The sequence below is a fragment of the Archocentrus centrarchus genome, chromosome 11 (genome assembly GCF_007364275.1).
Source record: "Archocentrus centrarchus isolate MPI-CPG fArcCen1 chromosome 11, fArcCen1, whole genome shotgun sequence".
Lineage (NCBI taxonomy): Eukaryota > Metazoa > Chordata > Actinopteri > Cichliformes > Cichlidae > Archocentrus > Archocentrus centrarchus.
Window position 1 is genome coordinate 30,103,498 of NC_044356.1, and position 27,517 is coordinate 30,131,014.

Genomic DNA, 27,517 nt, shown 5'->3' on the forward strand with positions numbered 1-27,517 from the left:
TTTCTATGGCTGTCACTGTCATGCCCCAAATACAAATGGACCTGCTTAACAATAAAAGTAATTCTTTTCTGGTGTAGTACTGCTTTATTTTCTTTTATTTATATATTTATGTTTTGTTTTAGTTTTTTTCTATTTGCCACGAAGTAGCCGTCCCACTTCTTTTTTATCGACACGCGTTATGCTCTTACTTTGAAGGTCGAATCCCCCGCTCTTCCTGTATTCTCCGGGCTAAGCGCGCGCGTCTTGACGCCCCTCCTCGTCGCCGCCGCTGAGCGCGCAGTGAAGCGCTGCTCCGTCCGTGCGCCGTCGCCGCTCTGCGTTTAGTCCACTGTGCCGCGGGTCCGGCGCTGCCATCTGGAATGAAGCGGTGCGATGTTTCGTGTCGGACGGACTCCCTGACACTGCGCACTTTCTCTTCTTCGTCCCTGCGGAAGATGGTGGCTGGCGGCTAATTCCAACTTCTTACTCCTTGGAGGCTCCCTCCCCTCACCACCACCACCTCGCCTGAAGCGCACTGAAATCAGTTGGTGAGTGTTCGTCATTGTGCACATACACCTTCACCTGTTCTGCTCCACAGGTAGGACAGCGGACTGTCTTCCGCTCCTGTGCCACCAAAACAGAGTCAGAGAGAAGACTGCAGGAGAAGACGCCGCTCATTAAATAGATTCAAGGCAGGGTGGACTCATTGTGGCATGCTGGAGCCCTTATGTGGACTAAAAGTGATCTAAAAATTAAAAGCAACAGGAGCTAAACCAAAAATCCTTATGCGACCGTCTTATCTGCCAGCAGCACTCCCATCAGGCATCAGCTGAAGGCTTGTTCAAACTGGACAGCACCTTATTTTGGATGTTCACATGTTTCAACTCCAGCAGCCTACCTGTCACCTCCACATGAGCTGGTAGCATTGTGTGTGTGCATCAGCTGTTCACATGAAAATGCCACAGGCTCCCAACAGAGAGGCTGATGGCAGCTGGATTATCTGCTCTGGTTTATTGGGTAAACTGTGACCTTCAGACATGAAGTGTTAGAATAATTCTCAGGCTACGTTTTAAATGATTAAAAAAAAAGGATGGTCGAGATTGATCATAATGATTCAGTATTAGAGATGTTACCGCACCACCAAAACAATCCTAAAAAAAAATACATACATAATTTACCACAAATGCCGCTATGAGAGGCTGAAAAATCTAGACCTGCACTAAAATGAATATTTCATAACATACCTGGCTGTTATATATTAACAGGTCGTCACCGTTAAACCCTTTAATCTACTAAACTCTTATTAGCCCTGCTCTCTTTGTCCTTCTCCTCAGCACAGCATCTATTCACATTCTCATGAGTGTCAGACCCACTGTGAGCAAAGGCCCTTGAACGAGCCTCAATCTTCATGCTTTGTTGAAGCTGAAATTTTTCCCAAATCAGCTCAGGATTTGAATCCCTGCCTGCCTGCCTCTCTCTGTGTCATCTTGTTGCTCGAGCTCTGTAGTGAATCATAGCTGTGCTTTACAACATCAGGTAAGGAGACTGTAGTCTGGGGTCTGTTGGGGGAATTTGTATCTACTCTCTGTTTTTAAAATCGATTTTTAGCTCTGAGGCACTTGGTTTAATTCTGTGATTTCACCCTGTGTTAATTACATCACCATGAGGTCCAGTTTGAGAGTCGGCCTCAGTTCTTGGCCTCGGTTCAGTGGCTGGCACCAGCTGGGTTTTTTTTTTTTCTCTCTGTGATGGAGTGATCACCTGTCAATCACACTGTGTGGGCACTGCTAGATTGAATTTTCCCTACTTTCAGAGGTCTCAAACCCGTGGCTCTAGGGCTGCATGCAGCTCCTTTGCCCATAGTCTCCCTTTGGCTTTGATGGAAACACTAGATGAATGTGACATTTATATTTTTATTTGTGCTGAATCTCAATAGCAGCGGATGTAGGCACGTAAATGGTCCATCTTTACTTCCCCTAGCTATGGATTCAAATAAAAAAAACAAGTAAGAGGAAAATAGAGAATTAAACAGTAGGTGGACAGATGTCCCTGTCAGTGCTGCTGATTTACTGACATCCTTGACCTGCAGCTGAGCTTTTGTCAAAATTAAATTGAAACTGGCCTTTTTGTTTACTTTTATTTTCAAAGCTATTGGGCTGCTAATTATTTTATTTATTATCAATTAAACTACTTTTAATTTGATCTAATGTCATTTACATAAATACAGGTAAGGCTCAAAGTGGTCTGCAGAACTTTATAGTGATTGTTTCAAAGTGTAGTTAGTTTACACCTATTTAGTAATGTTGATGGGCTAATTTGTACTTAATAGGCTGTGGCGCCTTCATTTAGATAAGATTAGAGAACGTGTGCTTTATTTATCTATCGTTATCGGCAGTTATAATGGCCAATAAATGAAAATGTAAAAAGTAAAAAAGAGACGAGTGAAACCGCCTTCAACCTTGTTATAAGTGTTGATGTTGCATCGTTTGTCCACCAGAGGGCGCTCTGCAAATTTCCTGTTAGCAACACAGCTGTTTGGATTGGAACACCTTAACTGATCCAAGCAGAATGTAAACTACACATAACAAATGTTGTTCTGTCCCGTTTATGTTTTGTGTGTCTGACACAACAAAAAAACTTTGATTTTTAAATCACGAGTATTGGTATTGGTTTTAAAAATCCTATATTGGCTGAGCCATGAACAAAATGGCAAGCGTTTCATAATAAAGATGCAGCACATTGTTTTAGCCGGACTGAAGCATACTGACAGAAGCCTCTGTAAAGAACAGCACCTGCTTTAAGTAATGAGCTGTAGCTAATATGGTCTAAACAAGCTAACGTTAGCCTGTGTAAGTGCTGTGTGTGTGTGGAGTGTTGCTCAGTGCAGATACAATAAAGGTAACGTTTCAGAACAGCGTTGTAGAAAAAACTGAATCTCTTTCACCTTGAATTGCGTTTAAGTAGAGTGTCTGTGATGCTCCATGTGTTCTGTGACGTTTGGGGCGTTCTAGCTTTCTGTTCGTCTGTACTTGATCATCCGACTCCGAGGCCAAATGTCGCCTTATGTGACCTGTTTTTTTTTTTGTTGTTGTTTTTTTTGTTAAGTTTTTCCCCAAAAGTCACAGACGACCTGTTTCTGCAAGTTTACAGGCCACCAATATTCTTGATGTTAAAATCTCCGGTCCCAGCACATTTGATACTGAAAAAACTCAAGTTCTTGTTGCTGACTTAGTACCAAAGAACCCCGTTAGCAAGAGCCCGATCGATATAGGATTTTTAAGAGTGATATCGATATCCATATTTGATGATTTAAGAATCTGATAGAGACATTTTATATATGTTGTTAGCTCACATTTTATAGTAAATACAATTTTAAATGGATTGATAAAATAGTTCTACAAACAAATCTTTCTTAAGCACTGACCAGTAAAGCTCTGATGTTGGCAAACTACAAAACTGATATAAGCTGAAGGTTGGAAGCCTTTCAAATGTGCTTTTATTCTCAAAGAGGATACAGTCAGTTCTTGTAAAATTTAAACTCCTTTAGGGAATATTCTTAGGGAATATCCTGTTATAAGAAGAGAAGGTACCTTTCTCACACCGCCATCACAGCCAGCCTGCCCTGTGTGCTCATCCCTGAGTGAATCATCTGACTTCCTGTCATCTGCTTTCCTTCTGCATCCTGGTCTTTCTGGAAATCAGTCTTCACGTCACTGTGTTTTAACACTGATGATGGCAGACAGATGATGACATTGCATTGCATGCCCCCCCACTCCCCCACCCTTTGTCATTTTGCAGTCCCAGAGGTGCCAGACATGGTTGGTTGCGCGATCCTTTGCCAGTAACCTGAACAGTTCCAGTCAGCCTCACTTTATCTTTTACAAGGACCAAGGCCTGCCACTGTTATCAGTAATCAGGTGACTGCTCTACCTATAACACTGTTTAATCTTCAGTGGCCTCCACATTGCTGAGAAGCTTATCTTCATCCCTTATCTAACAATTCCCCTCATTAAAATCCAACACAGTTAAGTTTGAGCAACAACAAAATTCTGTAATCATAAATGTCAAAAGTTGAAAAGTTTGTTGGTAAAATATATTTGAATGATTAATTAATGATTCCAGAAATTCTCATCAGCAACTTTAATGACCAATTTATTATCTTTTATTTCGTCCATACATTAAATTTAGACTCTAGGTTAGCTGTCAGCCATTTATCAAGCTCAAATGCATCACCCTCTGTAGCTCTAGCTTTTTTGTTTTATGGAGTTCACCCACCAGTTTAACCCACTGGAGTCACTTCTTAATGACTTCCAGTGGTGGCGTTTATCAAATAAATGAGAGCTGCAGCAAAGAAGAAGAAACTCAGTGGTTGTAAATGGCAAACAGCAGGAGAGCACTAATCAGAGAACCAATAAACTAAACCGATCCGCTATTAAAATTGAATAATGATAGACACACACACTAATACCACAACAGAGCGAGTAAATGCAGTCTGCACATATTACCTTATTTATTAACAGTACATTTAAATAATGGTTATAAAATGTAAAAAACAAAAATGGGAAAAAAAATGGCATCCATTGGAGAGTTCCAAGGAGAAAACCACTGCTGACCAAAATGAACACAAAGGCTCGTCTCAGATTTGCCAAAAAACATCGTGATCTCCAAAACTTTTGGGAAAATATTCTGTGGACTGATGAGACAGAAGATGAATTTTTTGGAGTCCCGTTACATCTGGCGTAAAACCAACACAGCATGGTCAAACATGGAGGTGGTAGTATGATGGTCTGGGGCTGCTTTGCTGCTTCAGAACCTGGACAACTTGCCATAATTGATGGAACCACAAATTCTGATCTCTACCAGAAAATCCTGAACGAGAATGTCCAGCCATCGGTTTGTGCCCCGAAGCAAACAAGAGTGGGCCAAAATCCCTCCACTGTGATTCAGAAGACTCACTGGCAGTCATCGCATATGCTTGATTGCAGTTCTTGATACCAAGGGTGGCACAAGTGAAAATGACACAGGCTCATGTGCAGTCAAGAACCCTTAAAAAAAAAAAATAGCGGAGACTTGAAAATCCATCAGTAAAGTGAAATTCAATCGCAAGACAGTCGGATTATCGGCTGTAATTTTTGTAATACTGTTTTTTTGTTTCAGTGAGGCTTATGTTCTCAGTCCTGCTACAGATTTATACTTTAAGATGAAAAGCAGAGGGGCACGTGTTGTTTTGAAGCTGCTGCGTGTCAGCACATCTGCTGCCTGCCTTAAATTTGTTATTGAAGGAAAAAAAAAAAAAAAAAAAAAGCTAGTGTTTCCACTTATCTGATGAAGTTGCACCTACATTTCAAGTTTTCATCCCTCAGCAGCAAGAGAAACGACAGCCACAATTTTACCACCAGGCGCTGAATGCAATTCCCATTGATTGCGGGCTTTCCCGGTTTGAGGGTGGAAACAGTAATTTGCTGCGCTAAATGCTAGTCATTCATTATTCCTCTGTATTGACCGGTGACCTATGAGAGTGTAGTCCAAGCCGCTGCTTCTGTAAAGCCCACTGCCCTTTATTGTGACCTATGGCTTGCTGCCATTTAGCTGGTGCAACTTTTATCTTTCTGCCATTAAAATGTGTCAGTCAGTTCCTTTCCCCACCTGGCAGCCGGGGACATGTGAAATGGCAGGCATGTTTTGCAGAGATGCAGAGGACAGCGGATGATAATAGGAACAGAGGGGACCCTTTTTCCTCTAAGAAGTTGTGTTAGACTGTTCTGACCTCAACCTCTCCATGCCTGTTGTCACAGCAGCCCTGCTTGATGTGAGGCAGTGGGGTGGCAGCATAACCTCTTAGACCTCCTCCAGTATGCTACTGCCTGACTTTATGAGAAAGGACCAGGGTTCATCAATGTCATCTCTCCTGCTGCCAGCTTATCCATACTGATTAGATGGGAAGGGAACAGTTGGAGAGATGGATGGCTGCACTATGGAGACAAAGGCTTTATTGTAATTCCCAAGGCATCCATCAGATCCACAGGTCAATGACCCTGTCAGGGTATCAGACCATACAATAGAATCAGCTGCTTCGTTTTCCTCTGTAATTACAGCATGAGATTCTCACGGCCCTAGAAACAGGCACAGCATCTCGAAACATTTTGTCAGGCATCAACCATGAGTTTATTCTGCTGGTAACTGAAGATACTGTCAAAGGATGAGAGGTTCAGCTGCAGTTTGAATTGTATTTCAGTGGGCATCATTGAGCAAGGCTTTTGCTGAGGATGCCTCTTTGTGTCGGTACCTGGCAACTTGGCACATTTGCAAGTGTATGTGGCAGCAAGGCAGAAATATTAGAAAATGTTAAATGTAATCAGTTAAAAATTAAAACATTCTTCTTGTTGTCAGAGTTAGACCTGCTGTAGGTCTGTGATTGGTCCAGTATCTCAAAGGGGAAGAGAAGCGCTTTGGCAGCCTCGACACAGCTAATGTCCTAGAACAAATGTTCATTGTTTTTTTTGTTTTGTTTTTTTTTTTTCTGTTAATGACAATAAAGTCACCGTGTGTTGTTGCTTAAGCTGTCGCTTGTTTTTTGGACCAGTGTGAGAGTCTTTATTGAATACTGCTATTTACCTGCTCTCAGTTACACTGAGTGCACACAAATGTGTCCAGCCATATGACGAGAAGCATTTGAAGTAAAGTAATAATCAAGTTGAGGATAACACATGAAAGTTGTTGATGCAGCAACTGTTTAATATCTCCAAACTGCTGAGCCTTTGCTGTGGCCAGGCTATGTTAAGGACCATTCACAAAGGCCTAGAGAACAGTTGGCAACTGTGTATTTCCTGGATGGTTGCTGAGTGGCTGCTGAAGGTTTCTTGTTGTGGCTAGGTGAAAACTGGTTGCAAAGAGGTATATGGTGCTGTATGGAAAACCTACTTGTGATTGCTTTGGTCAGTAGCAGATTGCTGTGGTTTGCCTCGCAACCACAGGCTGCTACAGTTGGTGAATGCTTGCTAGAGGTTGCTTGCTGTTGCTAGGTGAAATTAGTCACAGAGAGGTATGTGGTGCTGCATCGAAAACCTCCTTGATATTGCTTTGCAGATTGCCCCTGTCAGTCGCTTGTAGTTTGTATGGAATTTCGCCAGAAATGGCAGCTCTTCACTTTAAAATAGTTGCACCTTTTGAATTATAATGGTTTTGGCAGTAAGGCACAGCTTTTACTTTCACGCAAGTCAGTGCAAATCTGTTCCAGGTTTGCATTGCACATTTTCAAGTTTCATTACTGCTCAGTGGTTATTTAGCAAGTGTTTGCGTGGAGGACACCAATATGTCTGCAAACTATGGGTGACTGCTGCAATCCGCTAAGAACCAAAGCAATCAAATGGAGGTTTTTGGTGCAGCATTTCACCCACTTTTCAAGTTGGGAGTTCAACTCTCTGCAGCAAGAGAAACAACCTCCAGCAACCACATGCCAGCCAGTCAGGGAATACACGTTATTCCCGAGCAAACGGAGGTTGTCAAGGGGTTGCCAACTTATCTCTAGGCCTGTGCAGCTAAGGTTTTAGCTCTCCTGCTAATAACCAGTGTACTGCTGCTGACACATGGTGAAGTAAACACAGAATAACTCTTAATTGATCTGAATAAATTTATATTTTTTTTACAGACACAGTTTTTGTAGTCAGGACCAGACTGATCCAAATATCTGATCATTGCATCCTTAGTAATGATGAACATATAGGTTATTATTTAAAATCTGCAGGCATTCTTGCCTTTATGGAGCTTTATAATAAGCTGTTTGGTATTGTGGTTCACCCTCATCCCTCTTGTGGTCTTATTTGTAGCTGACAGCTGTTTTCAAAAAGAAAAAGATACACACACTCACACCTTTCTGGTGTTGGATTAGGCTGTAATGTGTCCAACCATTTCTGTCACTTTGAAAACCGGAGATGTGCTATATACACACACACACACACACTTAAAACTGTAGCTGGCCAGCTGTGCAATGGATTATATTTACTCTCTTGCTGTGAAGATTTTCCTGGAGAGACTGTCAGAAAAGGATGACCGTCATTCCTCTATTTAAACTAAACTATATCACACCTATACCACATGACAGCTGGCCTTGCTCTTTCCAGTGTGGTGGATTCCTGATGTGGTCAAACGGGCCATTTTTCAGCCCTCTTTCCTGTTTTGAGCCAGGAAAACGGTTTTAATTTTTTTTCAGGAGAAGCTGAAGGAAATGTTGGGAAAATGCCCTTAGTTGATAAGTTTGAACCTCAATACATTTTCTAATAAGCATCAGAAAATTTCAGGAGTGGTTGTGAAATCCTTTTCTATCACTGTTGCGATAGGATTAGGAGGTTAGTGCAGCTTTAGTCACACACAAAACCAACACAAGAGTGAGACACCTCTGCTGACACAGGGTGACAGCCTTCTGTGTGTGTGTGTGTGTGTGTGTGTTTGTTGACCAATGCCCCATTTGCCAAGGTTGTCATCAGTGAGTGCCAGAGGCCTGTTGGTGGTGGCCAGCGTGCCCAGGCAGCACATGTAGCTGCCTCTGCCTGTGCCACATCGCTGCTGACACAACAGTCTCCTTCAGAGGGTGCCCCAGGGTGGAGGACGGCCTTGGTTACACTTTACGAAACAGGCTTTATGCCGATATATTGATATGACAACAGCACACGCTGTCCTGTTTGCACCATGCATGTATTGGACGACTGTGACGCACATAGATTCATTATCTTTTCCTTAACAGTTGTTAACACTTTGGACTCTGATATTACCGGTGGGATTATCAGTGATAACCAACACCTGTCAGGTATCATGAGTATGCTAGCGATTCGCATGAACGTGTTTTTGTTAACATATAGGGTCAATTATAATGACATTATAATTATAATAGAAGAAAATTCCAATAAAAATATTTGTGAAAAAAAAAAAATATATAGGATCAAGGTTGTGAAATTGGACTTGCAGACAGATTTCTAATCTGAGTGCAAAAATTTTTTAAATGTTCTCTCACTTTTCTGATCCATGTGCACCATATAGTGAAAAAGTGTTTGCTGATTTCTTGTTTTGTTTTTTTGCACATTTGTCATACTTAAATATTTTTTTAATTCAATCACATTACAGGATTTTCTTTCTTTATAATTTTGTATTTTGCAGAATTTTGATTATAAAAGATATAGCAAAAATAAGTAAAATCATAATAACAAACCAAACCAAACCAAAACGAAAAGGGGGGCGGGGCGGGGGGGGGGTTGACAGGGGAACACAACCAGTGATATAGGTAGTAAATACGGTTATACAGAGTCTTGTCACCTTACTAATATATATATCTCTTCCACTTCTTCCATATTCTATTGAATTTGTTCTATTAGAGAAAGTAATTCGTGCCATATTAAAAATTCTATAGACAATGTGATGCCACTCATCCACTGTTGGAGCATTTTGACTCAACCATTTCTTAGTAATTGCCTTTCTAGCTGCTAGACCCAGAATCCCAAACAAGCGCTTAGTCTCTTCACCTGTATCTTTTGTGTTCAAGAGTCCAAATAATAGTTCACCCCAGTAATTTGCATTCCAAAGATTACCACCAGCTCAGAAAAAACTGACTTATTAATGAAAGTCCAAAACAAGTAGAAGTGATTTGCATCTTGGAATCCACAGTTTCTCCAACAACTGGAGTGGCCTGAGTAATGTTTGCTTTGTGCAGGTGTAATGAAAAATCTGCAAAACATCTTCCAAACAAAACAACTTCAGCAATTAGATCTTGAGATTTTCCATTGGAATGCACATTGTTGTAGCCAAGTATCTTCCTTAATATCAGTTGTGCTTGTAGTTTTATTCTCTTGAAGTTCCCTATATATTGAAATAGGGACCTTCAAGAGATTTTTGCCTTTTGTCATGAAGCTCTGTGTGTGGTGCCTGATTTGTAGATATCTAAAGAAATCATTATTTTTAAACTGGTCTTGATTCTTTAATGATTCAAAATCTTTTACATGTGGCTGTTGTTTCTTTAAAATCTTTTAAGATTATGCCTTGCTTAGGCCATGTTTTAGGAGTTAGGAGTGAAATCAAGGTCATATAAGTACCATTTTAGGAGCTTTGCCTCTTGATGCCAGTCATTTTTATTGATAATATTTAGCCATATTTTGAGTGGTAGATTAGTCCACTGGTTGTCTTGTTTCACCTGCTCTTTAATAAGTCTTTTGTCTCCTAGTCTTGCCTGAAGTGGACATTCTCCAGTGGTTCCCATTTCTATTTCTTTCCATCTCGCTTGGTACTCTGTATCACACCAGCACACCAGGGTCCTAAGGTTAGCTGAGAAATGGTAGTCCTTCATACAGGACAGGGCCAGGCCACTTTTATCCTTCGCTAGCTGAAGTATTTGATACCTCATTCTTGGTATTTTCCCCAGCCAAATAAACCTGGAGAGTAATTTGTCCCCTTCATGAAATTGTTTATCAGCTATTTCAGTTGCTTTGGAACAAAAAAGCATCAAGTTTCTAACCGTGCCTCAAAATTTAGAATTGTTATCAGATTCTGTCTTTTAATATCTTATTTTTTTTGGCATAGGGGCTTGAAGTTTACTTCACAAAGTTAAAGGTAAAATTCATTAGAGGATTTTGAGTCCGAACTTTGACTAGGCCACTTTAAAAAACAAGTGCACTTGAGCTTTAGATCACAAACTGATGGCTGGACGTTCTCCTCCAGGATCTTCTGGTACAGAGCAGGATTCGTGGTTCCGTCAACAGCAAGTCGTCCAGGTACTTAAGCAGCAAAGCAGCTCCAGACAATCACACCACCACCACCATGTTTGACTGTTGGTATGATGTTCTTTTTATGAAATGCTGCGGTAGTTATATGTCAGATGTAATGGGGTGCAAACCTTCCAAAAGTGTAAACTTTTGTCTCCTCAGTCCACAGAATATTTTTGGGAGTCATCACGATGTTTTTTTTTTAGCAAATCTGAGACGAGCCTTTGTGTTCTTTTTGGTCAGCAGTGGTTCAGACAGGTTCTATTAAGTGATTTCTTGATTGATCAGGTCTGGCAGTAATCAGGCCTGGGTGTGGCTAGTGAAATTGAACTGCAAAAAAATGTGGTTAATCACATTTATGATTTAACGGTGTGGGGTAATTACTTTTTCACACAGTGCCAGGTAGGTTTGGATAGCCTTTTTTTTTTGCCCTTAATAAATTAAATAATTTAAAGACTGCATTTTGCATTTACTCTGGTTATCTTTTCTAATGTTAAAATTGGTTGGATGATCTGAAACATGCAAGTGTAATAAATAAATAAATCATAAATCAGGAAGAGGGCAAATACCTTTTCACAGCAATATATATTTCCTTTGTTAATCTGTTTGCATGGGTTTTTACATTTTTATTTTTTCATGTCATCCCTGCAGAACTTCTCTAGAATATGACTCAAGCTCTTGAAACACAAAGAAAAGAAAATTCATGTGAATGACGTAAACAAAAATAAGAACTTGGATTCAATTATAAATACTGTATGAAAAAGCCCAGAAATATTTATATCAGTGTACTTTCAAGTTCTGCATTCTCTTTTACTTTTTTTTTTTTTATAGCTGTGTCTCATTTGATTAATCCATTATCCATTTGAAAATCATATTTGCTGTCTAAATGATTGCTAGCTTAAGAAAATTTGGTGGCTCAGAGTTTACCATTGTGCTTCCTTTAAGTTGAAGATTTTGTAAGAGATTTATATAGAAAAGTCATTCTGTGGAGTTTGGACAATATGATTTACTAATGTTTGACCCTTCCAAAGAACCAAATAGAGGAGAGTGTTTTCATCTGGTCAGGATTAGTTCTTAATCAGAATGTGACATGCAAAAGTCGTACTTCTCCCAAAACAGCCTGTTCTTCAGATCATCCCCAAAGTCTTTGCCAGCGCTGCCTGCCAGCCATTCTCTACAGCTTTCTGTCAAGTGTGCTAATTGCTGTAAATAGCTGGGTGTTCTGTTGTTGTGATTGACCCTTATGAAAAGCTGCTCAATCTGTTTCATATTTGGCAATGTAGAGGCCATTTTGTGGGCCTCATTTCATATAAAGGCTTGTTGTTGTTGCTGCTGCACATTAAACACAGTTAATAACAGAGAATGGTTCGGTTAAAGGGCTATATTGTAAGGACTTTGATGTGAAGTACTTCTTGGAATTGTACCAGTAAACAGTATAGCTAAATGACATCAAAATGCTTGTGATGTCCTGTTGTGGATAGTTTCTCAAACTCTGTTAAGAAAGCATATTGTAATACTGAAAATTCTCGTCTTTCTCATGGAAGATATGAACCTTTCTGAGCCTGCTGTGCCCATCATCTTTCCAGTCTTGGATGTCATTTATGAAGTCTCTTATGACAACTACAGATGCACTGATCCAACAAGTTATTGGTTCATGCTGAGTTTATCAGCTGTAATTATTTATATAATTAGCATTTACACCTGGCTCAGTTCAAAGCTTGAGACCCGTACATTTTTTTATTTTTATTTTTTAATGAACATGTTGGCCGTACACGTGCCTTAAATGTCAGCATCATCACCAGTCAGTGATCCTCTGCAATAACCTGAACACTGTTCTTATGTTGCACATAGGGACATTCAACATAATCCTATTTAGGTGATTGCTATAAAACAAAGTTTTTGTAGGTGAACAATGAACACATTCATACTTTCTCATTTGCATAATTTGAAATTCTAAATGTCAAAAGTAGCAGCAAATATTGAACTCCTAAATCAAGATGTTGGGGTAGAGAGTCTAACTAATCCTCAGTGGTCCAATGGGTCCCCTGCTCCTGGTACCTGTGGCCCTATAAAAATGTCCAGGACTGAACCAACATTATTTCTAACAGTACTGTGTAGAAACTAAGAGCCATTCCAACTGAAAATTTGACTCAAGGACTTTAAGACGGCAGTCCTAATTGTCTGCTAAATACGTTAGACAATGCTCCTTGGCTTTGATGGATCACTAGGTTACTGCTTAAGGAAGTAATCTACTTATTTCGCTTTTGGAAAGGTTAAAAATAGAGGCCCTCCCTGCGAACTCTGTACCATCACCTTGCACAGAGCTGCTGCATGTGTAAAAATTCAAAGCTGAAAGACCTGCCATGCCTAGTTATTTGCTAAGCTAGGATAGGACAGGTCAGTTGAGTGTTTCTTTTAGAAGTGAATTCACATTCAGAGAGATAACCCTCTGAAATAGGATGTACCATTGCTACGGGACATTAAGGGTGATAATATCCATTGTAAATCATGCATAACATTTTTTGAGCAAAGGATTAAAATGAGTGTCTGGCTTCCAAAAAAAAAAAAAAAAAAAAAAAACCCTTGAAAAATGTAACATTTTGAGACATTTTGTGCACCAAGCAAATCATTCAGGTTTTACTGTACATGCCCACACTTGTAGCACAAGACCTTGACAGTTTCTCTCATCCCCTAAGCAAATTATCTACAAAGTAAAAGCCAACGCTGATGAATTTCTGTCTGGTTTGTGGAACATAAAAGCAGCCAGCCATAGCGAGAAGAAGGCCGCTCGGATCAGCGAGAAAGACGGGCAGATTTGCCCGGGATGTTTGTGAGATCTGAAGGGAGGCTGTGATCACACTGTCTCATTAGATCAGTCTCACCTCTCCCTTTTTCCTCCTTCTCTCTGTCTCTCGCTCTCTCTTCACTGCTGCTGCTTAGGAAGAAAAAACATACTGTAGCTTTTTTGAAAACCAACTGCTGACATCAGTGCCGTGCTTCACTTTCCCTCAGTGCATATATGCATGACCTTCTGTGCACCCAGTTTATGTGACTAAAATAATGAGGCCTATTTCCTTCCATCATTTCTTTGCTTAGTTATGATTTTTACATATAACTTTATAGTTTTGCACTGAATAATATTTTGTACATCTTTTTATTCCATCTGTTAATTTTCTTAATCTTAAAATATATCATGTTGTTAATTTTTTTTTTTAAATAAGCAGAAAACAACAATATAACTGTAGTAGAAGACAAAATGTTTCCTCCTTGGCTCCCCTCCTCCACTATATACTGTAGCTGTCTTTCTAACAAAGGTGCAGTTTCCATGGCAGCTAGAGCATGTTAAGCTTTAGGATAACAGTGAAAAAAAGTCAGGAGAAGAATGGGGTCTAATCACAGGGTATGAGGAACTAAAAATAGCAAGGGACTTAATCCCAGGCATTATTTATTCATCTAAAACTTCTCATGTCTGTGCCGGCTGTGTAAACATCGCTTCTTTCGAAGCTCCTCTTCAGGCGGGCCGGCTGTTTTCCAGCCTAAGCCCCCACAGTCTTACTGACTAATACCTTGACTATAGGAGAAGAGGGATGGACGTACAGGGGTTGGATTTACTGTGGTGACGCTGACTGTTGAGGGAAACTGCTTAAAAACGGCTCTGGATTAATCTCGTACTGTTCCTGCTTTCTCATCAAGCGTGAGAGCCGGCGTAGCAGCGCACATACGTAACTATGAAAAAAAACATACATACTGACAACCGGCTGATGCCTAATTAAATATTTCTCTGGATGTCGCTACAAGTGACCATAAAACATCTTTATAATGTTCCATTTAATCATCGCCAGCTCATAAGCTATACTTGGTAAAGTGTGCAGTAGCTCTGGCTGTCACACTGTGAGTGTTGGACTGTTGAGAAGCAGAACAGAGGTCAGCTTCAGGCAGCAGGCAGGGCCAGGCTGCTTGGCTCAGGGAATATCTATTATTGTCTCTTGTTTAGAGAGGAGAGTGCTTTGATGGATGCCACTTTATAAAGTTACTGCACTGAAGCTGCCAGTTGATTAAATGGATTTTTCAGTAGCCCACGTACTTGAGTACAAATTTCAGGTACCGTATTTTTCGGACTATACGTCGCTCCGGAGTATAGGTCGCACCAGCCAAAAAATGCATAATAAAGAAGAAAAAACATATATAGGTCGCACTGGACTATAAGTCGCACTTTTTTTGGGGGGGGGGGGGGGGGGGGGGGGGGGGTTGATAGAATCCGAGACCCAGAGCAGAAATTCCATCTTGAACGGCAATTTAAAATAATAATGGATTAAAGAACAGGACGAACACGGTTACGCCTACGTTATGCTAACGTAACACATTCAGCTACATGACGCACAACGAACACGTGTTCGGTATTGTAACGTTGTAAACACACTTCCAAAGTCGGCGATATTCACAACAAAGGTCGTCTTTATTAACATAAAAACGGCTGCTGTAGGCCACAGCCACGCCAACCACAACTACAACAGCGGAACAGCAACACACACACAGGCAAGCTCTCGGTCTTTTTCTCTCTCTCCATGCTGCCTTCACGAACCTCCCGAACAGTCCGAAATCCCACAACATCAACACGCTCTCTAACTAAGAGAATCGCTACAGTATGTTAACGTAACATTAAGTTATTCAGATAACCATAGCATAAAGAACATACTAACAAGTTAACCAAACCATCAATCCATTGAATTCTTCATCCTCGGTGTCACTTCTAAACAATTCCGTACACTCCGTAGACGAAGCGCCGCTTCCTCTTCTGTGTCGCGTTAGTCAGACTCGTCGTCAGCTGCAGTTCCAATTATTCCAGCCTTTCTGAATCCCAACAGGATGGTTTGTCACTGAAGCCCATGTTTTCTTGATCCATCCAATGACTTCCAGGAAAGTTGGGTGGCGCATTCTCCCAGTTGCCGTTAAGCTGTGCTCTCCATCCATCATCCACTGCGCCCACAGGTTACGCAAGACTGCCTTAAAGCTGCAGTTCACGGAGATGTCAAGTGGCTGGAGTATTTTGGTTCATGTGTTATAAATGTCACATATACGTCGCTCCGGAGTATAGGTCGCACCCCCAGCCAAACTCAAACTATGAAAAAAAGTGCGACTTATACTCCGGAAAATACGGTACTTCATGTGACTATCTTTCTTTATCTGACTGCTTCAGTTGTTAGTAAGTACCAATCCAACATTTTTATGTCTTACGTTGGTAAAGGATAAGTAAACTAGCAGCTTCTTTGCTTTTCAAGAGCCCGATCCAAATTCTACAGGAGCCATACAGGAATGACATGATAGGAAAATATGTCTTGTTACATCTGGGATAAAACCAACACAGCATCAAGCCAACAGTCAAACATGGTGGCAGTGCTGTGTTGCTGCTTCAGGACCTGGACAACTTGCCATACGGTACTGAAGTTAGAATGTCTGGACATTTGTTCGAATGAGCCAAAACACACCAGCAAGTACACCTCTGAATGGCTCCAAAAAAATCTGGACTCAAATCCAATTGAGATGCTTTGGTGTGACCTTAAACAGGCCAGTCCTGCTTGAAAATCCTCTAATGGGGCTGAATTAAAACAATTCTGCAAAGAAGAGCGGGCCAAAATTCCTCCACAGTGACGTGACAGACTCATCACCAGTTATCACAAATGCTTGATTACAGTTCTGGCTGCCAAGGGTGGCATAACCAGTTATTAGATTTAGGGGGCAATTATATTTTCCCACAGGGCCGGGTAGGTTTGAATAGCTTTTTTTCCATTAATTAATGACATCATCATTTAAAACCTGCATTTGGTATTTACTCAGGTTATCTTAGTCTAATATTAAAATGTGCTTGATGATTTGAAACAATATGCAAAAACCAAAAAAAGAAATCAAGAAGGGTGCAAATACTATTTACACTGTACACAGTGCTTCTCTGCTCTAACTGAGCACTTAAAGAGCTTTTTAATACAACCCACATTTACCCATTTATGCATCACTTTTATAAGCTCTTTATAACTATCGTGCATTCCCTCACACTCCAGTGGCCAAGGACACTTTGACTTATGGTCTGGAGGAGCCGAGGATCAAATCACCAACCTTGTGATTAGTGGACAACCCATTCTTCCTCCTGAGCCACAGCTGCCCCTGTTTCAGGTGTCTGCTGACACTGAATGTGAATCATTACCAGTGTTAAATGAATGAATCTGTATTCTTCACTTTAATATATTACATTACCGTAAGTACAATAAACTCTCTTCAACATCTGTTACACTGAATATAATGAGAGTGGAGGAGAGAAGCTGTCATAGAAAGAATTGTCGCTTTCACAGCTTTTCAGTCACATAAACTTAATCAACCACAGTTTGAGGTTAAATAAGAAACTACTGAAAGCATACAGAGAAAAGTTGCTGGTATACCAAACATAAAATACCTGAACTGCATAGAGCTGAATTTAATACATTAGCCTGTTGATACAATTCCTTTTTGTTAGGGTTTGATTAAAGCTGATTTGTTGGTAAAGGTTTGTTGGATTATCTTTCAAATGAGGTTCTTAAACTGAAACTTGTAAAAGCTTCTCAGCGTCTTGGTTTTAGAGGGAATCAGTGCAGTCTGCGAAAGGTCACATTCTACAAATAATGAACAATTTCTCGAGCTCAATCCAACATTAAGTTGCCAGAGTTTTGCATTTTCTCCACACATCAGAAGAGACATGTTGACGTCAGTTGCATGGATGCACAAAGTCCAAGATGTCGTGTTCTCGGCGTTGCTTTCTGCTTGCTTCTCTTGTTTTCTTTCTGTGATGCTTTCTCGCTCGGCCTCCTTCCACTTGCATTTCCATTTAGCATTTCCAGAATAGCGGGTGCGCCTTTGTAAAAGCCAGTAAGGCTTCTTTTGAAAAGACCCTTCTTCCCTGGCACTGAGAGCCTGTGAGGTTGATTGGAGACAATGCCCTGTGCTGTTGTTGTCAAAACTAACCTCTAATGTTAAATGAGTTTAGTGGTGTTTTAAGACTGCTCTGTTAAAGCCACAGAAAGAGGCGTGTGTGAAAAGGCTTTTATTCCATTTGCACGTACCCACCTGGAAAATGTAAGTGGATAATTTTAGCTGCATGATTATTTACACAGTAGCCTCACAACAGAGGATGTCTCGAGTATGTGGTGTATAGTATGCTGCAAAATAATAGTGCTCGCTGTGTTTAGAAATAACCCAGGTAGCAATTTTCAGGATTAATGAGTTCTTATTTAATTGCAGAGCTGTGACATTATCTTCAAGTTTTAAGGGGGGGGGGGGGGCAGAGTCCTCTTTTTCACTTCAGTATGTTTGGACACTTAATGTAAAGCAGCTTCGACCTCTGATTGTTCTCCTATCAACAGACTTTTATAACAGTCTTATTGTGTAACTTACCTGCAGCTTGTTCCTGTGTCTGCCTGAGCTGGTGCAGATACCTTATGTAGGTCAGTTTACTTGACAAGATAATCCAACAACAGTTTAGATGGGATTATCATCTAAAATAAAACTGTTCACATGATGGGTCACTGCCTGTTCAATGCTTAATCCAAGAGCTTAATGAAAGATACCAGATGTTCTAATTAGGGCTGGACTAACATTAGGTTTCCATGACTGTCACTGACTCTGATATTTCAGCAGTGAAGCCACTGAAAGCCAGTGATTTGCAATGATGTTTGGAAGTTAATGTTTTTAGCAGTGATGTTTAGCTGGGTAAACTTCTTAACCTGTCAGCTTCCAATCCAGTCTGACGGTCTAAACCACCCCCCCCCCCTCCCGGAGCTGAATCATCCTGGAAAAGCTGTCACATCAGCAGTGAGGGATTGTGGCCAGTACCTGGTATTAAATAAAAGGTCGGTATAGCAAGTCAGCGTATCAGTCAAAGTTTAGCTTTAGTTATCCGGATTAACAGTGAAATCCAAGCTTTTCGTTAATAATCAGTTTCTCGGCTTGAGAAGCCTCTGAGCCAGACTGAAACTTTAAGGAGAGACGAGCTGTCCGGCTTACTGCTCGGCCCCAGTTAAACGCCCATTGTTGGACTTGCAGCTGAACTGTTGCCTCTGATCCAGGACAAAGAGGAGCTTTGACATGTGGTCCCTGAGAGGGAAATATTATACAATATTCTGGATTCCCTACAGTATAATCTTACTGAATGCTTAAATTTAGTACTGCAACCACAAACTACTTCTCTAGAAAGCACTTACTGTATATTTACAGACGTGAAGTGCTTATGTGAACACTGAGAGCTCTTTCTTTGTATTTTCATATGAAGTTTATGCTGGTGGTTTGAGAAACACGAGGACAGTTGATATTGTTCACTCGACCCCTTTGAACCACAAACTGAATCTCAATTACAATTGCAACAAACTGCTGTAATTAAGCGTGCCAAATAATCATCAAATAATTGAAAGCAGTCTGGAAACATGATGGATATACAGTTGGGTCCATTATTTGTTGGGCAAAGGCCCATTTTTTTTTTTGTAGTTTTGCCTTTCCAAACCACTACAACAGATTTCAAGTCAGTCAATGTGGGATTCAAGTGAAGACTTTCAGCTCTAATTCAATGGGTTTAACAAAAATGAACAGTTTAGGAATTACATCCTTTTTTAAACATGCTACTCCATTTTCAGAGGCTCAGAAATAATTGCGTAATTGACTAACAAGTGGTTTCAGTGACAAGTGGTGAGACCTGCTCCCTTGATATTTCATGACAAATGCAGCAAATATATCTAAGTTGATTCAACGTGTTGAATTTGTGTTTTATTGTTTTTCATTTTAATTTTAAATATGAGGCCCAAAGGGTTGCCAGTTCAAGTGAAGGAGGCCGTAATTAGGCTGAAATAAATAAATAAATAGTAAACCTGTCAGAGATGGCAGAAACTTTTGGAGCGGCCACATCAATAGTCTGGTTCTTAAACGAAAGGATGCACTGGCCAGCTCAGCAACACCAAAAGGTGTTTATTAATGATGTGACTGCTGATAGAAGTAGCAGTATGAATTCTTGAGTGTACAGGGCAGTACTGTGCTGAGATTCCCACAAATGCTGCAGATGGATAGTGACCCAAAGCATGCTGCAAAAGCAACCCAAGAGTTTCTCAAGAACAAAGAAAGGATATTCTTCAATGGTCGAGTCAGTCACCTCATCTAAACCCAGTAGAGCATCTTTTTCACTTCTTTTTCAGAGAGACCCACAAACAAGCAGCAACTGAAGGCAGCTATAATAAAAGCCTAGCAGAACACCTCAAGGGAGGAAACACACCATTTGATAATGTCTCTGGAGTAATTGAATATAAATGTCTTTTATGCAAGCATTACAAATAGTACTTACAGTATATTTAAAATTATAATACTTTAGCCAATTAATTTCAAGCCTCTCCAAATGAGGGACCGAGATAATGATCACCGCTGAGCTGGTGCAAACACTGAGCTTTTTTTTTGGAGGGGGGGGGGATCAAAGTATGCATCTATGGTGTGGATTTGAACATCCTAAGTCACATCCTTCTCAAGTTATGGCCAACTTTCAAGTTTTTGTGGAACTTGAACTCTGACCTTTACATTCAGGTAAAGGTCACCGAGATTTGAACTTGTCTAAGATTTTTAATCGATGCATATATGGTGTGAATTTGAACATCCTAGGTGACATTGTTTATGAGTTAAGTACCTGTATACTATGCCAGCCACTTGGTCATGGCGTTCCATGTATGCACTGCCTGCTAGCATCTTGCACCCTGCTGTTATGTGCTGGGTTGTGTGACGGGCATTTCTACACAGCCTGCACCTGGGGTCTTGCCTGGTGTGGTAGAACCCAAAGCACCACACCGAACCATCACACTGCCTCTCCCATAGTGCATCCTGGTGCCAGGTGTTTCCCAGGTAAGCAACGCACATGCATCTGGCCATCCACGTGACGTAAAAGAAAATGTGAATCATCAGACCAGGCCATTTTCTTCCATTGCTCTGTAATCCCAGTTCTGATGCACACATTGATGGCGCTTTCAGCAGTGGCCAGCAGTCAGCATGGGCACCCTGACTGGTTTGTGGCTGTGCGGCTGCATATGCAACAAACTGTGCATTCTGACACCTTTCTGTCAGAACCAGCGTTAACTTTTTCAGCAGCAATTTGAGTTACAGTAGCTCGTCTGTTGGATCGGACCGCACGGGCCAGCCTTCTTTCAGTGAGCCTCGGCCGCCCATGATCCTTTCGTTGGTTCACCACTGTTCATTCCTTGATAGATACTGTCCACTGCAGACCGGAAAACCTCACAAGAGCTGCAGTTTTAGAGATGCTCTGACCCAGTCATCTAGCCATCAATTTGGCCTTTTGTGTGTGGCTTCATCTTCTTTTTTTCATATATGCTCCCTCATGTCTTTCATGTTTTGCTGACTATGATTGCTCTTGGGTTAAAAAAATATGGCAGTAATGGAAATAGGATTCTAAAGGTGACACAAAATATAGGCTCCAAACTGCTTGTACTGTTTGACATATTGCCATTGATTGGAGCCTGTCCCAGCTGCCATAGGGCAAGAGGCAGGGAACACCCTGGACAGGTTGCCAGTCTGTCACAGGGCCAATACAGAGAGACAGACAACCATTCACACTCACATTCACACATATGAGCAATTTAGAGGCACCAATTAACCCAACCCCACTAACCGCATGCCTTTACACACACACACACACACACACACACACACACACACACACACACACACGCGCGTGAACAATATTTTGACATCAGTTAATCAAAGCTGCATGAATTATTAGTAACTTACAGTGTGTACATCCTGTGCGGTGTGAAGGAGGGTGTGCATTGTGGATAATGTGATTATACATTTTTTTTGTACTAAAATATATTAAATATTTTTGGTAATTAAGTTAAATTCACTTGAAAATTATATACTGGGCTTGATAAATCCTGTATGTCACCTTTAAAAACAACAACAGCATGTACAAGCCTTCACATTACCCTGCCCATAGCCATCAACCCTTCCTGCAGCCAGAGTTTTAGCTGTCAGCATGTGATAATGTGAAAGTGTTGGGAGAAATGTGCCTTTCCCTATGGAGGCATTTAAAGCTTACATGAGCTCAGTGGCAAGGCTACAACTGCGCTCGAGGCTAACAGATGGTCAACTTATGGCCCTTTTTTCTGGAGATGGTGTGTGTGCAAGTGTATAGCTGCAAATATGCATTAACTCACATGTCAGTCCTTTGTTGAAAGAGAGCGATGGGAACAGAGATGTCGCTCCACAGAATGGTACGGCTATTTAAAGGGAGGCAACGCAACAAAAGGGGGAGACTGGGAAGAGAGAGTGAGATAGTGAGCGAATGTATTCCAGTCATATGTTTACCTGCCAGTGGTGCTTTTTCTGTGCTGTTGCCATGGCAACAGTGGCTCGCTGTATTTGTGTGTGTGTCTGTGCTGTGCGGTACTTATGTGAGTCTGTGAGACAAGGGATGTAATTCTGCCTGTCACCAGTGTAGCCTGGAGCTGACTCCCCAGCTGCTGGTTGCCATGAGACCAGACAGACACATCCTCCTCTTCAGTGATTAATCTTTTCTCTTGATGCTTGAATCAGATTAGGCTCATTTTGTTTTCTGAGAAATGTCAACATTAATGGCCACTCTGTATAAATCAAAATGTAAAGCCAGTTATTTAAAAGTGCTGTCATTAAAACTACTAAAGGTAGATAAAGGGATGATTAATAGGCTAACTAGATGATTGAAAATGTACCCCACACAGCTTTTCCCCTCACAGTACATTAAAAAAGCACAGAGAGTGAACTGTTACAAAATAAGACCTGGAACCACCTGGAATTTACTGCATTGAAAACAGACATGATTCTGTAGTGGGAATCACTGCATGGACTCAGGAGCACTTCTGAAAACCATTTACAGTGAACACAATTCAAAGCTGCATCAACAAATGCAAATTAAAACTTCACCATAAAAAGAAAAAAACACACACACACACACATATAATGAACATCAGGAGATGTTACTGCCTTCTTTATCCCCATGCTCATTAATGATGGACTGATGGGTTGCAGAGTGGAAAACTATCTGGTGGTCTGACCAATCAAAACGCCAAAAGCCGTTTTGAAATTGATCGTCCTCTGGGCTGAAGAGGCCGACACAGACATTACAAAACGTTACAAAATGATGGTGTTGGGGTGCATGGGTAACTTGCACATCATGTTGAACCATATATACAGATTTTATATATGTGTTTGTGTGTGTGTGTGTGTGTGTATACCTTGCTTATTTCAGCGAGACAATGTCAAACAATCACATGACTAAGCTGTTGTGCAGGTAACATTGTATATCAAGGAAGAATGAGGGAACATTTGGCTTTCTGAACTACAGCAGCATGCCTCCTCAGTTTTCAAACAGTATCGTGACAACAGAGTTTTACGCAACTCCAGCTTTTATGTCACATGTTACCAGCATCCAATCAAAACAAAAAACAGTGGTTTCTCAGGTTTAACATTTTTTTTTTTTTTCCTTTGTCTATTCTCAGTTAATTATGGGATTTAAAATTTCCACTCATTCTGTTTTGATGTAAATTTGTGTCCCAACGTTGTTGGAAACAGGGCTGAAACTGTTACTAACAACACCTTTGCTGCCTCTTATTTTAACAAGCTGCAGTTTGGTCTTTTGGTCAAACCAACCAAACAATACAATGTATTGTACTGAGAATAAGATCCTAAATAATACTGACTTGTAAGTGAAGAAAATTTGAAGACTCAGACTAACACATCTCTGCACAGCTAGCAAGAGCTAGGAGACTAATAAACAAAGCGGCAATACTGCACAGCTAAAATCATTTATCATACCTTTATTTTGCACTGCGATATATCCACTTAATGTATTTCTGTTACATTGTGAAAATCATGTTATTTAGAAAACACATTATTTTTAAGGGTTAACAAAATTGTAACTTTGTAACCTTCTTTTTTTCATGAAGTGTTCCTGAAATGACCGAAGTGGAACCAGTGCTGGACTTTGCCTCCTCGGGGCGCTCGGGGAGGAGAAATGCCCTGCCTGATATCCTGGGCTCTCCGGCAGGCGTAAACCCCGGTGACTTACCTTTGAAACTGGCTGAGCTATCCCTACAAGGTGATTTTTTTTTTTTTTTTAAACTTTAACTATTAACCACAGTAATACAGTTTTCACATAGTTCGGTCTTAGGTCTTTTACTATATTCTGAGTACTTTAGCATATAAAAAGACATATTGGATTGTTTAGAAACAGTACACGTTAAAGTGAGGGCACTTCACTTTCAGATCAAAACCAACCCTTCCATTACCTAAAGATGTTTTGGTGAACTTGGCTGAGATACATTACATTGCCAAAAGTATTCACTCACCCATTCAAATCATTGAATTCAGGTGTTGCAGTCACTTCCATGGCCACAGATGTATAAATCAAGCACCTAGGCATGCAGACTGCTTCTACAAATATTTGTGAAAGAATGGGTCACTCTCAGGAGCTCAGTGAATACCGGCGTGGTACCGTGAAAGGATGTCACCAGTGCAACAAGTCCAGTCATGAAATTTCCTCGCTACTATATATATTCCACAGTCAGCTGTTAGTGGTATTATAACAATGTGGAAGTTATTGGGAATGACAGCAACTCAGCCACGAAGTGGTAGGCCATGTAAAGTGGCAGAGCGGGGTCAGTGGATGCTGAGGCACATAGTCCACAGAGGTCTTCAACTTTCTGTAGATTTAGTTGCTACAGAACTCCAAACTTCATGTGGCCTTCAGATTAGCTCAGGAACAGTACGCAGACAGCTTCATGTGATGGGTTTCCATGGCCGTGCAGCTGCATCCATGGTGTAGGGTTGTTTTTCAGGAGTTGGGCTCGGCCCCTTAGTTCCAGTGAAAACTCTTAATGCTTCAGCATACCAAGACATTTTGGACAATTTCATGCTCCCAACTTTGTGGGAACAGTTTGGGGATGGCCCCTTCCTGTTCCAACATGACTGCCCACCAGAGCACAAAGCAAATTCCATAAAGATATGGATGAGTGGAAGAACTTGACTGGCCTCCACAGAGTCCTGACCTCAACCTGACAGAACACCTTTGGGATGAATTAGAGCGGAGTGAGCCATCCAGCCATCCATGCATGCATCCATCCTCTTCTGCTTATCCTTTTCAGGGTCGTTTTCTCACCAACATCAGTGTCTGACCTCACAAATGTGCTTGTGGGAGAATGTTCAAAAATTCCAATAAACAGTCCTAAACTTTGTGGATAGCCTTCCCAGAAGAGTTGAAGCTGTTATAGCTGCAAAGGGTGGGCCAACATCATAGTAAACCCTATGAAATAAGAATGGGATGTCACTCAAGTTCATATGCTTGCGGAGGCAGACGAGTGAGCACTTTTGGCACTATAGTGTATTCGGTCCCCAGAAGCCTGGCTGTAGCACATTTGTGGTTTGCAAATATGGCAAAGATTTTGAGACCTAGGAACAGTTGTCCTTGTTTAAAAAGATGTCCAGTTAGTAACAGATGGGTGAGCTTTAGGCTAGGAATGTCACTAGAGAAATACTGACCATTTCCTGGTTATGCATCACTATTGTGGCTACCAGGCGGCCAAATTTGGGCCACTGAACTTCTTTGGCTGCATTTGTAGAAAACAACTTAGCATCACAAACATGGAGGTGCAATTCAAATACAGCTCTACTCACAAAAACTCAGATCTTTGGGAGTTTCTCTTTTAGTGGCAAAAACATGAGAAAAACTTTTTTCTTTTTTTTTTTTAACTGCAGTTCTTTGTTACCATTGGGCTTTCTAAAAAAATCAGAGCCATAAAATGAAAGTGAAAGCAAATTAAAAAAAAAAAAAAACTCACTTATTTATCAGCAGTAGCTTTGGAAAGAAATTCCTCATTTGTGCCTTTGGATGTAATTTTTTAAAATTTATGTGCAGATGGTCCGGGAGGGGCTCAGTCGCCCACGGCAGAGGAGCCACCAGCACCGCCAGAAAGCTCAGATGGAAAAGAGGGATCATAGGGAGTCATTTATTTACCTCCCCGGAGACCTACAGAGATAACCTGAGAGAGGATGAGCAATGAGGCGGAGGGCGACCTGTGGGAGAATGAGTGATGATCTGTGGAGAGTCACACTGTTTGCAAGGCAGCTGAGCCACGGAGGGAGGACAATGGACCCACTCCCAAAGGACTGGAGCCAAGAGCTTAGGACTGTTTGGTACTTTCTCAAGTCAGGCGTCACCTAGTTCTGAACCACACAGCGTGTGCATGTGCGCATATATGCGTACGCTACACCGAGAAGCAAAAGGACAATGAGAGATCCTGTATACTGTACATTCTTATTGCTATTTTTGTATGATTTATTTAAAACTAAAGAAAACAGCAACTTGTAAATCAAACTGTAACCTACCATTTTTCTTGCATTTCCTGCAGATTTCTGTTTTGTAGAGTTCTGTGTTTTATGACAGTAGTTTAACTGCAGCCTGCAGTGGCCTGAAGCTTTTTAATCCAGCTCAGTGCAAACCGGCACACGATTTAAGAAAACTGGGAACTGTGTGTTCTCTGGCTCATTTATGCTTTTACACGAAATGTGTATGAGCTACTGTGCATTTTCAAATGAGCCTATAACTCCACTGCAATTGTACAGTTTTTAATCCTTCATCACCAGACTGTTTTAATCATAACAGCAACCAGGGACTCAGTACACTTTTTTAGGTGTCATTTGGTGCATCCAAACAACATGTTGTCCACATCTTGAGACATTCCTTTAGAGAATAGTGTCCCACTGCCAACACTAGTTCATTATAATACTGAGAAAAGATTAAGATTTCCTTTTGTTTTTTGCTTAAGGCTGCTTTTGAAAGTCTCTTCATTTTCCAAATCTCTGAAAATGTGCCTAGTGGCAGTTTACAACTGAAAATGGGTGTTGTGTTCTGTGAAGTACTGTTATTGGAAATTTTGGGGCTACTGATATTTCCTCAGTTTTAACAGGAGGTATCATTAAAAAAAAAACAAAAAAAAAAACATCTGAACTACTTGGACTGTAGATGAAAGAAGAAAACACTTTCCCTAAAATCTGTGTGGACAGACACGGATTTGCGTCAAAACCGAGTTTTTTTTTTTTGTTTTGTTTTGTTTTTTGTCTGCAGCGACAGCAGCATATGTCTGGGCACGGGAGCAAGCATTAAGCAATGCCGCCACCTCCACTACTGTATGTGTTTAGAGTGCTGAAAATGGCAGCAGCTCGCCTTCTGTCTCTCTCGCGCGGGGAAAAGTCTGTTCGCTCTCATCAACACATAAGCTGAACTGTGAATGGGACGCGAGCTGGAGAGCGAGAAACAACAGCAAGAGTTCACGCTTTGTCAGCTATCACCCCGCCCTCTGCTACTGTATATAAACTATATTGTAGTAAAATCCATGTATGTCATACATTCTGCCTGTATGATTACCAGACTGTACCCACAAACACAACGTGTCCTGTAATTGTCTCTTCTTGAAGATGTGTTGACTGGTGGCCTGTCTTTATGTGGATGTTTCACAAATGCAACAAGGAAAACCTGATGTGCTGCTGCCCAGTCTCTGTTTTTTTTTTTAATGCTGTACCGATAAAGTGTCTGTGGTCTGTCTGAAGCTGATTGACGCATTTTAAGGGACTGATGAATCAGAGGTGTATGTTGTGGTGTCCTGGTGCATCTGTTTTACTTAGCTGGATTGAATCCTTTATGTTGATTCTATCTGGTGGTGAAATTTGCCATATTAAATCTACAAGCTTTACCTATA

The 27,517-nt window shown here is 40.9% G+C and overlaps 1 protein-coding gene across 2 annotated transcripts; it reads left to right on the forward strand.

Annotated features, from left to right (window-relative positions):
* The first annotated feature begins 266 nt into the window (after positions 1-266).
* On the forward strand, positions 267-27,517 carry pkib (protein kinase (cAMP-dependent, catalytic) inhibitor beta). 2 transcript variants are annotated; one of them, XM_030741265.1, is made up of 4 exons: positions 267-527; positions 1,319-1,515; positions 23,711-23,862; positions 25,678-27,517. In XM_030741265.1, the coding sequence occupies exons 3-4, from the start codon at positions 23,721-23,723 to the stop codon at positions 25,758-25,760; spliced, it is 225 nt and encodes a 74-aa protein (XP_030597125.1). In that variant the 5' UTR covers positions 267-527; positions 1,319-1,515; positions 23,711-23,720; the 3' UTR covers positions 25,761-27,517. The 2 variants fall into 2 exon arrangements, with proteins under 2 accessions (XP_030597125.1, XP_030597124.1); XM_030741264.1 differs by lacking the exon at positions 1,319-1,515.